This window comes from Muscardinus avellanarius (genome assembly GCF_963383645.1).
Source record: "Muscardinus avellanarius genome assembly, chromosome: 3".
NCBI lineage: Eukaryota > Metazoa > Chordata > Mammalia > Rodentia > Gliridae > Muscardinus > Muscardinus avellanarius.
This window is the reverse complement of record NC_137788.1, coordinates 137436046-137447897: the sequence shown is the minus strand read 5'-3', so window position 1 is coordinate 137447897 and position 11852 is coordinate 137436046. Positions and strand designations below refer to the sequence as shown.

General features: G+C 46.6%; 1 protein-coding gene across 2 annotated transcripts in view; it reads left to right on the top strand.

Annotated features, from left to right (window-relative positions):
• Positions 1–2158: 2158 nt before the first annotated feature.
• HEXA (hexosaminidase subunit alpha) overlaps positions 2159–11852 on the top strand; it is a gene marked incomplete at both ends in the record, with an annotated part of 30918 nt that continues 21224 nt past the window's right edge. For both annotated transcript variants that reach the window (XM_080691999.1, XM_080691998.1), the window contains one exon: positions 2159–2411. In XM_080691999.1, coding sequence (XP_080548125.1) covers positions 2159–2411 — 253 coding nt within the window. The remainder of the gene's footprint in view (positions 2412–11852) is intronic.

Genomic DNA, 11852 nt, shown 5'->3' with positions numbered 1-11852 from the left:
CTTTTCCTCCTCCTCTCTCCTCCTCCTCCTCCTCCTTTTTTTTTTTTTTTTTTTTTTCGATACTGAAGATTGAACCCAGGGCATTCTACCTTCAAGCTACACCCCCAGTCCTATTTTTATTCTTTATTAAAATATTCTCACTAAGTTATTCTCACTTAAATATTCTCAATTATTCTCACTAAGTTGCAGACGGCCTCACTAAGCTGAAACTGGTCGTGAACCTGCGATCCTCCTGTCTCAGCATGTGGTCTGAGGGGGACACAAATAAAGAGGCTAGGATGAGGTGATGCTTTGCAGTTTCTTGTATCACAGGACACTCACGGGAGGTGACCGGCCAGGATGTCTAGCTGCCCAGGCCCTGCCACCCCTAGGATTGACGGGATTACTGTCTCAGAATCTGTGCTCCATTTGCAGCATACTTGATTATCTGGTCTAGGCTGAGACCTAAATGGTAAGGAGATCATAAAAAGGAGAAGAAGAAGTCAGGTATAGTGGTGCACCCTTGCAATCCCTCTCCCAGCATTTGGGAGGCTGAGACAGGAGGATCGTGGTTCGAGTACAGCCTCGGCTACTTAATGAGGCCCTTTGCAACTCAGTGAGACCCTGTTTCAAAATAAAGATTAAAAATAGGCGTGGGAATATAGCTCAGAGGTAGAATGCCCCCGGGTTCCATCCCTAGTACCAAAAAAGGGGGAGGGGTATACCTAACTGTTTCTCATCCATTCAACCATTCAACATGAGATTCCTAATACACGGATCTTTGGAGTGACTTTCAATTTATTGGATTACCTATGTAAGCCCCTGCAGGGCCAGGCCCTTGTCATTATTTCTGGACATTCTCCATCTGGTACCCAAAGTCCCAACAATATCTTGCTGCTTGCAGAAAATACACACCAGGGTATGTGGAATTTTGTGCAAAGGGAGGGGATCTGATTGCGGTCATCTAAGATTCATGATTAGTCTTAAAGGGAGGAAGGAGTCCACTGGATACAGGCAACGGAATGTCTTGGGCTAGCTTTGAAAGTACACATCTCTTCCCGCCCAAGATCACATTGTTCTGATCTTGTGATCCCTCCTCTAACAGAAGGATTCCTTCAGAACACCTAATGCCAGCTGCTGGGAATTACACTCAGGGGCAACCTATCTCTGAGTTAGAATCCTAGCCCTCTTTCTTTCTTCGTTTTTTTTTTGGGGGGGGGTAATAGGGATGGAACCCAGGGACATTCTACCTCCGAGCTGCATCCCAGCCTTTTATATGTGTGTGGGTCTTGGGGATGGAACCCAGAGGTATTTGACCTCCGAGCTACACCCCCTGCCCATTTTTTATTCTTTATTTTGAAACAGGGTCTCACTGAGTTGCGGAGGGCCTCACTAAGTAGCTGAGGTTGTCGGTGAACCGCGATCCTCCCGTCTCAGCCTCCCAAATGCTGGGATTGCAAGCCTCCACCACCATGCCCGGGTTACCCCGCCTTTTTATTATTATTTATTTTGAAACAGGGGCTCACTGAGTTGCGAAGGGTCTCACTAAGCTGAGGCTGTCCCAGAACCACAATCCTCCTGTCTGAGCCTCCTAAATGCTGGGATTGCAAGCGTGTGCTACCACGCCCGGCTCTTCCTTTTTTTTTTTTTTTTTTTTTTTAAACAGTTTCGGTTTGTTGCTGAGACTGGTTTCGAAACTGTGATCCTCCTGTCTCAGCCTCCCAAGGACTGGGATTACAGATGTGCGCCACCACGCCCAGCAATTCCAATTCCTTGCCATGCAGCATTTTACACAACAACGACTGGCTTTAATCCTGTTTCGCTGCTCTTTAAGTTACCTAGGTCGGGGACATGGCTCCTGGTTCAAGGGCACCCTAGCAGGGCCCTTTTCCTCTCGTGTAAGATGGCACTGTTCTGATCTTGTGATCCCACCATCCCGGGACCGCTGCAGCCGCTCGCGCCGTGCACCCTAACATGGAGGGCAGCTCACGGGGACCCAGCTGCACCAGGCCCCTCTGCACGCAGCAGCAGCTCCGGGTCCAGCAGGCAGGAAGTCCGCGCTCGCGGTGGCCCGCGCAGACCCGCCGGTCACGTGACCCGCCGGTTGTCACGCGGGCGCCGCTCACCTGACCCGGCTCTCACGTGGCTCAGCCCGCTGGGGCGCAGACACCGAAGAGCCATGGCCGGCTCCAGGCTTTGGGTTTCGCTGCTGCTGGCGGCAGCGTTCGTGGGCTGGGCGAGGGCCCTTTGGCCCTGGCCCCAATACATCAAAACCTCCAGCCGGCGCTACACCCTCCACCCAAACACGTTCCAGTTCCGCTACGATGCCAGCTCGGCGGCGCAGCCCGGCTGCGGTGTCCTCGACGAAGCCTTCCGCCGCTACCGTCACTTGCTCTTCGGCTCCAGGACTGGGTCGGGTTCTACCTACTCAGGTGAGTCACACCTGCCCCGCCTGGTGCCCTAGCCCTGAAAGAGCTGCCTCGCGACAGTCCCCTCAAGTCTCATGAGACATCCACCTCGGCTCTTTGGCCAACACTCTGATCACACACTTCTGTGTAATCCGATTTTCTGCCCCTTTCCCTGGGCTCCCTACCTCTACTCACCCCTTCCCTTCCCTGATTCTAGGGCCTGGCTTACCAGAAATCCTGCCCTCGGGCTATATTAGGTTTCCATCCAGAAATGCTCCCTGTAGGACTATCAGATTGTTGAAAACCCTGTGCCAGTGGACCTGGCCATGTTCTAGTGTCGCTGGGTTCTAGGGATGTGGTAGTCGGTGCGGAGTAGAGGAGACCGGAGCAGAGGCTCTAAATGGATGACATACAAAGGCGCATGTCAGAGTACTGTCAAATGCCCGGGACACAGTGTGTTCAACTTATGCTTAAACTGGGAGAGAAATCTTGGCTCACTTCCTTAAAGAAATAGGTTTCAGCAACCACTTAAAATGAGGCAGTGGACTGAAAAGAGGGAACCGAGGCAGGAGGAAAACCACAGAGGCTAATGAGGCGAGTGTATCCCCTGGTGAAGATCAGGCGGGCAGCAGTTGATAGTTCAAAGCAAAGAGGAAGAAAAGGGTTTGTGGTAGAACTATTTTTCTTGAGAAGGGGTATATGGAGAATCAAGAGATACTTAAGAAGTAGGAGTGAGGAGTTTATGTTCTTTGGAAAATAAGTGGGTAGCAGCACAGTTTTTAGTGGAAGGGCAAAATAATCTTTCTTCTTTCTTCTTTCCTTCTTTCTTTCTTATACTGGGGATTGAACCCAAGAGCATCCTACCTCTGAGCTACAACACCCAGCTTGTGTGTTTCTAATAGGAAGTATGTACTTTTCGGCTGCACCATCTCCAAAGACATGGTGATTTCTTTCTTTCTTTCTTTCTTTCTTTCTTTCTTTCTTTCTTTCTTCTTTCTTTCTTTCTTTCTTTCTTTCTTTCTTTCTTTCTTTTCTGTACTGGACATGGAACCCAGGGATATTCTACCTCCAAGCTACACTCCCAGCCCTATTTTTTACTCTTTATTTTGAAACAGGGTCTCACTGAGTTGCAGAGGGCCTCACTAAGTAGCTGAGGCTGTTCACGAACCAGGATCCTCCTGTCTCAGCCTCCCAAATCCTGGGATTACAAGCGTGCGCCACCACGCCCGGCAGACGTGGTGATTTCTTAGACTGTTAAAACCATAAGTCTCAGCCCCCATGATCCTCAAGAAGAGGTCTAGCCATTTGGATTAGGAGCTCTCTCCCACCTTTGTGGGGCCACCGACAACAGGGCAGCAGAACAGAGGAGGCTGGGTCTTAGAAGTGAGGGCCATGTAGGTGTGAAGAGGTTTTGCTGGCCTGCCTCAAGGTTAATAGGCCTACAGTTCATTGTCATGGAGAAATGGATATTATTTTCCTCTCTTCCTAGTTGTAGTGAATCAGACCCTGTAGTGGGTCTTCTCTCTCTCTGAGTCCTTTGCTTCTGTGGTCAGCTGAGCATTGCTCAAGCTTCCCTGCTAACAGCCAGCTGCTGGCCTTGTGGCCACAGCTTGACCTTGGCTGGGCTTGGCGTGGTCCTGGGCTCCTTCCTGTGGATTTGTGTGCTCAAATGCAGGAAGTAGGGGCGCCTGTCTGCTCAGCTGTCAGTAAGCAGCCTTCTTATTTGATGAAACTTTTGGAGTGGGAGTGAGAGGGATGCCTTCCAGGCACACTGTGTTATAGGTGAAAAGTCTAACTATTGAACTATTCAGCCTCATAGTAACTGGTGCTAGGATCCCACATTTAGCAGCTTTGTTCTTTGACTGGGCTGCGGTCCAAATGGGTGCAGATTCAGAGTTCAAGATGTTGGAATGTCAGCCCATTTGCCATACAGGGTGGCGTTACAGGATGCTGGAGCTTTCAGTCTCCTTTAAGAAATTCATGAAAAATCCTGTAGGGAAGCTGCTCCTTCAGTATTTTTATGCCATGAAGCACCCTCCCTCAGGGACCTTCCTCCTCCTCCCTCCACCCCATCCTCCTCCTCCCTCCACCCCATCCTCCTCCTGGCAAAAGAAACTATAAGGGTCAAAGTGATAGGCAACGGAGGTTTGTTGGGTAAAACTGACTCATGAAGGCGGGGGGATTAGAAAAAGAACGAGAACTAGAGTTTGTTGAGCGTCTGGCACTTGATGTCTCTTACGCCTCTTGACTGCCGTAACAGCTCCTGAGGGAAGTGTTACCCCATCTTTCAGAGCAGAAACTCGTAGAGGCCAAGCGATAGCCTAAGGCTGCACAGCTCACAGTGGTGGGGAAGAAATTCCACTCAGGTCTGTGTGTCTACAAAGGGTTTTTTCTTTTCACTTGAGTACACTCATAATATCTCTGTCAACCTAACTAGCAATTTGGAAAACTACTGGCCTCTGGGAGGATTCAGCTCTGAGCATACCTTAGTGTTAATTACTTCATATAATCCTCTCATGTCTAATTACTTGTACATCCACACTTGGGTTGTGGATATCTTTAGCTACATCCCATTGTTAGCAGATTTTAGTAGCTTTTCTGGCTTCCATCCATCCATTTGTGTGTGTGTGTGTGTGTGTGTGTGTGTGTGTGTGTGTTACTGGGGGTGGAACCCAGGGGCTTTCTACCTCTGGGCTATACCCCCAGACCTATTTTATATTTTATTTGGAAACAGGGCCTCACTAACTTGCTGAGAGCCTCACTAAGTAGCTGAGGCTGGTTTCAAACCTGTGCGATTCTACTGTCTCAGCCTCCCAAGTGTGGGGATGACAAGCATGTGCCACCATGCCCAGCCTGCATCCATCCATTCTTAGTATAAGTGGTATTTATTAACCAACTCTGATTTGTCAGTAGCACTAGGTCCAGAGAATATTAATTGTGCTACTGTCATCTGTAAAGAATTTACAGTCTCTGAAAATGGCAACACAAACATTAAGAAAGTGCAGCCCCCCCCCACCTTGGTAACCAAAGTACATGGTGCTTCCACAGTGCAGAAGACGAACACCTGACCCGAGAGTGGGGAGGAAGGTGCCTTTTTTTTTGCGGGTCTGGGAATGGAACCCAGGGTCATTCGACCTCCGAGCTACAGCACCTGCCCTGTTTTTTATTCTTTATTTTGAAACTGGGTCTCACTGAGTTGTGGATGGCCTCACTAAGTAGATGAGGCTATCCATGAACTGTGATCCTCCGGTCTCAGCCTCCCAAGTGCTGGGATTACAAGCGTGACCACCACGCCCGGCTTGGAAGGTGCCTTTTGAATGGCTTCCACAAGAGCTGTTTAATCAGATGTGAAAATAGTGTTCTATGAGCTGGGCGTGGCGGCGCATGCTGTAATCCCCGCGCTTGGGGAAGCGGAGACAGGAGAATCATGCAGGTTCGAAGCCAGCCTTGCTGGCTTAAGAGACCCTTTATCCAAATAAAAATATAAAAAATAGGTCTGGGAGTGTAGCCTGGAGGTAGAAGGGTTTACACACACACACACACAAAATATATATATACACACACACACACACACACACACACACACAGAGAGAGAGAGAGAGAGAGATAGTTCCATGTAGACAGAACAGATTATGAATGGCCTTCAGGTAGGAAGCCTTGCATAACCGTATTCAAGACACTGAAGGTTGATATGGTTGAAGTTCATGACTCTAAGGTGGGTTGGCAAATTCTGAAGTCATGTGATAGATGAGAGGTCATGAGATGGCCTGGCCAGAGGCCTGAGCTTTAGAGGAAGCTGAATGATGTGAGTAAACTCTGGCTGCATCAGGGGCTGGTGAGAACAGGCCAGAGGCAGGAAAGCCAGCTAAAGCCTGTTGCCACGGTCTATATCAGAGATGCCAGAGGCTGGGCTAGGTTGGTGGCTGTAGAGACAAAGAAAACTAGGAAGACCAAAGAATGATTTAGGATTTGGTGTGCGTGGAAATAGGGAGTTAGGTTGTAGAGGTGGATACCAAGGATGACTGCCTTCCTTCCTCCCTTCCCAGGGCTATCCCACCTCCATCCCTTTTTATTTTCTTACTTTGAAATAGGGTCTCACTAAGTTGCTGAGGGCCTCGCTAAGTTGCTGAGTGGGCCTTGAACCTGCAATCCTTCTTTCTCAGTCTCCCAAGTACTGGGATTATAGTTATATGCCACTGTGCCTGGTGCAATATATTTATTTTTAAGTTTTTGGTATTGGGGATTGAACCCAGGGACCTTCTGCCCTTGAGCTGCACCCTAACCCTATTGTTTTTGCTTTCTTTTGGCGGTACTGGGGATGGAACCCAGGGGCATTCTACCTCTGAGCTATACCTCCAGCCCTATTTTTTATTCTTAATTTGTGTGTGTGTGTGTGTGTGTGTGTGTGTGTGTGTGTTACTGGGGATAGAACCCAGGGGCTTTCTAACCCCGGGATACACTCCCAGACCTATTTTTATATTTTATTTGGAAACAGGGTCTCCCTAAATTGCTGAGAGCCTCACTAAGTAGCTGAGGCTGGCTTCGAACCTGCGCGATCCTCCTGTCTTAGCCTCCCAAGTGCTGAAATTGCAAGCGTGCGCCACCACGCCCAGCTTTGTTCTTAATTTTGAAACAGGGTCTCACCGAATTGCAAAGGGCCTCACTAAGTAGCTGAGGCTGTCCTCAAACCTCGATCCTCCTGTCTCAGCCTCCCGAATGCTAGGATTACAGGCATGCGTCACCACGCCCGGGTCACCTCAACCCTATCTTATTTTTTTAATTTGGAAACAGCACCTCACTAAGTTGCTGACCTCAAGCCTGTGGTCCTCCTGTCTCAGCCTCCCAAGTTTTGGGATTACAGGCGTATCCCAGCATACCTGGCTACCCCCATATTCCTAGTCTAGCAGTGGGATGTTTGCTCTCGAGCTGCTGAGGAAGGCAGGGAGTGAAAACAGAGAAAGAGATTAAGAAGTTGAGAGATGGAATGAGAATCATAAAATAAGTTGATCTTGGATGTGTGCAGTGAGAGGTATCTTAGCAAACAAACAGCTAGCGACATGTTACTACAGCTTGGGAGGGGAGCACGAACACCCAGAGGACAGGACGGTGCAAAAGGTGACCATGGGTGGAGGAGGCAGAGGATGCTGTTGGGACACTGCTAAGCCAGAATGTGGGTTAGTTTTCCCTCCAGGGTGTTTCTCCACGTCTAGGTGTAGAGGAGAAGGCTTGGCACCAGGAGCCAAAGTGCTGAGTAACTAACGAAGTGACCAGGACGTCGCAGTGTTGTGACAAGAGGAGGCCCTAGCTTCAACAGCCCAATGGCATGAGCCACGGAAGAGGGGTGCTTTGTTTTGTTTTTATTTTTCACTTGATGGTGGAGCATGGATGGTCTCGAAATAGCACCAAGTCGCAACCCCAGGGTGCGAAAAGATGCTGCCTCTGGGAGTAAGTTGTAGGGGAAGTGGTACACGGTGTTCCTTGAGAGAGCCAGGCTCCCCTTAGCAAGGGAGGAAGAAGGGCTAAAGATGTTGGTAGTTAAGGAACCATACGACAAGATTTCAAGGTTTTCCAGTGTTGGAGGTGTGTAGTGTGATGGTCAGTGAAGAAGACAAGCAGCGTTTTTAGGAATGGGCGTGGGACCAGAAATGAGCAGAGGAGCTTATCTATGGGGCAGAATGGCAAAAGGTGTTAGAGATAGGACAAGTAGATTTCCCTCACTAGAAGATTGCCAAGAAAGTAAGTTCCAGAGACAATCAAGAGCTTGTATATATGTGATGATTTAACACGTGATATATTTTCAGTCAAAATTGAAAAGATGTATTGGTCGCTGGGCGTGGTGGCGCACGCTTGTAATCCCAGCGCTTGGGAGGCTGAGACAAGAGGATCGCGCAGGTTCGAAGCCAGCCTCAGCTACTTAGTGAGGCACTCAGCAACTTAATGAGACCCTGTTTCCAAATAAAATATAAAATGGGTCTGGGAGTATAGCCTGGAGGTAGAAAGCCCCTGGGTTCCACTCCCAGTACCACCAAAAAAAGAAAAAAAGAAAGATGTATTGGTCAACAATTATTGACCCATAGAGTAACTGGTTATCTATTTGGAAAAAAGTTAAATCTTCATATCAAACACAAAGTAAATTCCAGGTAGATTAGAGATGTAAAGATTAAAAATATACCATATACATTAGAAGGAAGTGCCAGAAACTATTTTTATAAGCCCAGTGGTAGAAAAAGCCTTTTTAAGCATGCAAACAAAACCATTAAAAAGACAAACATTAAGTTAAATACATAAAAATTAAAAGAAATCATAAGGTTCAAAACCCAAAGAACAAAATGGGGCAAATATTTGCAACCTTAAAAGACAATGTTAGTCAGCCATATTGGTGCATACATATAATCCCAGTACTTGGGAGGTTGAGATAGGAGGATTACAGTTTCAAGATCAGCCTCAGCAATTAATGAGACTCTCAGCAACCTAGTAAGACCCTGTTTCTTTTCTCTTTTCGTTTTTTCTTTTTCTTTTTTTTTTTGGTACAGGGATTGAACCAAAGGACATTCTCATCTCTAAGCTACACCCCCAGCTCAGCTCTGTTTTATTTTTATTTTGAAACAGGGTCTTGCTAAATTCCTGAAGCTAGCCACGAACCTGCGATCCTCCTGCTTCAGCTTCGCAAGGTCTGCGATTACAGGCGTGAACCACCATACCTGACTATTTCAAAAATAAAAAATAGAAAAAGGGCTGAGAGTGTAGCTCAGAGTACCAACCCCTAGTACCAAAAAAAAAAAAAAAAAAAAAGACAAGGTTAAAACCTATAAAGAAGCTGAATGTAGTGACCCACATTTGTAATCCCGCATTTGGGAGGCTGAAACAGGAGGATCCGGGTTCACAGACAGCCTGAGCTACTTAGTGAGGCCCTTTGCAACTCAGTGAGACCCTGTTTCAAAATAAAGAATAAAGCTGGGCGTGGTGGCACACGCTTGTAATCCTAGCGCTTGGGAGGCTTAGATACGGAGGATCGCATGGGTTCGAAGCAAGCCTTGGCTACTGAGTGAGGCTCTCAGCAACTTAGTGTAACCCTGTTTCCAAGTAAAATATAAAATAGGTCTGGGAGTATAGCCCGGAGGTAGAAAAGCCCCTGGGTTCCAACCCCAGTACCACACACACAAAAATAAATAAATAAAAAATAAAAACTAGGGCTGGGGGTGTGGCTCAGAGGTAGAATGCCTCAGGGTTCCATCCCCAATAACACACACACACACACACACACACACACACACACACACACACACACACACAATTTATAAAGAGCTCCACAAATTAATAAAAGAAAATCAACTTAAAAAAGTACAAAGACTGTGACTAGTAATTGCAAGATTTAGTTATTATTAGAGAATGCTAATAAACTAATAAACTAGTGTTTTTGTTTGTTTTGTTTTTTTAACCCAACTGGCAAAAATGAAAAGGAATTGAGATAACCTAATGTTAGAAGGTCGTGGAGAATTGGGCTCCACATGTGGGTTTGGGTAAAATCAATGCAATAATTTGAGGAGTAATTTGGCAGTATCATATCCAAAATTTCATATCTTTGGCATACTATTTCCATCTCCAGTAATTTGTCTTAAGAAATTGTTCACAACTGCTTACATACATACATACACACACACACATACACACAAATACTTATTAGAGCATTATTTATAATATTAAAAATTGGCTGGGCATGGCGGTGCCACTTGTAATCCCAGCATTTGGGAGGCTGCGACAGGATGGTTCACGGACAGCCTCAGCTACTTAGTGAGGCCCTTTGCAACTCAGAGAGACCCTGTTTCAAAATAAAGAATAAAAAGTAGGGCTGGGGTTATAGCTCGGAGATAGAATGCCCCTGGGTTCCATCCCCAGTACCTTAAGAAAAAAAAAAATTATGAACCTTACCAAATGTCTATAAAGAAGATAGAAGTTAAATAAGATGTTCTCGTCAATGGAGTGCTATTTAACATTTCTAAGTAATGAAATGGATCTCTATATATTGACATGAAAAGATCTACCAGTCATTTTGTTAAGTGGAAAATTGTTAACAGATATGTATTAGGATTCAGTTTTTATTTTGAAAATTAATAGTCAATGTATTTACAAAAATTTGGAAGACATTGTAAAATAATAACTGAAGTTATCTCTTAGAATTACAGTAATAGGATCTCTCCAATAGAAGTGGGAAGGAAAGATTAGATTTTAAAAATAGGAAGAAGCCGGGCATGGTGGCACACGCGTGTAATCCCAGCATTCGGGAGGCTGAGACCGGAGGATTGCGATTCACGGACAGCCTCAGCTACTTACTGAGGCCCTCCGCAACGTTGTGAGACCCTGTTTAAAAATAAAGAATAAAAAATAGGGCAGGGGGTGTAGCTCAGAGGTCAAACGCCTCTGGGTTCCAGCCCCAGACCTACCAAAAAAAAAAAAAAAAGTAAAATAAAATAAAAATAGGGAGAGCCAGGCATGACGGCGCACTCTTGTAATTCCAGTATTTGGGATGCTAAGACAGGAGGGTGGCAGGTTCCTAGCCAGCCTCAACTACTTAGTGAGGCTCTCCACAATTTAGAGGGACCCTGTTTCAAAATACAGAATAAAAAATAGGGCTGGGGGTTTAGCTCAGAGGTAGAATGCCCCTGGTTTGTGTGTATGTGTGTGTTACTGAGGACTGAATGCAAGGACACTACCACTGAGCTACACTCTGACCTTTGTGTGTGTGTGGCATTGGGGATTGAACCCAGGGGCATACTACCTCCGAGCTACAACCCCAGCCCTATTTTTTATTCTTTATTTTGAAATAGGGTCTCACTAAGTTGCAGAAGGCCTCACTAAATAGCTGAGGCTGGCTGTGAACCTGCGATCCTCCTGTCTCAGCTTCCCAAATACTAGGATTACAAGCGTGCACCACCATGTCAGTCTTTTTTTTTTTTTTTCCCCAGTACTGGGGATGGAATCCAGGGGCATTTTACTTCCAAGCTATACCCCAGCCCTATTTTTTTATCCTTTATTATTATTATTATTTTATTTTATTTTATTTTTTTGCAGGTCTGGGGCTGGAACCCAGAGGCATTTGACCTCCGAGCTACAACCCCTGCCCATTTTTTTTTTTTTTTTTTTTTTTGGAAACAGGGTCTCACTGAGTTGCGGAGGGCCTCACTAAGTAGCTGAGGCTGTCCGCGAACCGTGATCCTCCTGTCTCAGCCTCCCGAATGCTGGGATTACAAGCGTGGGCCACCACGCCCGGCTAGATTTTATCCTTTATTTTGAAACAAATTCTCATAAGTTTCAGAGGGCCTCACCATGCAGCGGATCATCTTGTCTCAGCCTCCCAAGCACCGGGATTAAAAGCGTGTGCCACGCCCGCTCGGCAGCTTCTCAGTTTGTGCTTTACTTGGACGCAGGTTTTCTGGGGATGACTATGCCTCCTCCCCAACGTGCTTC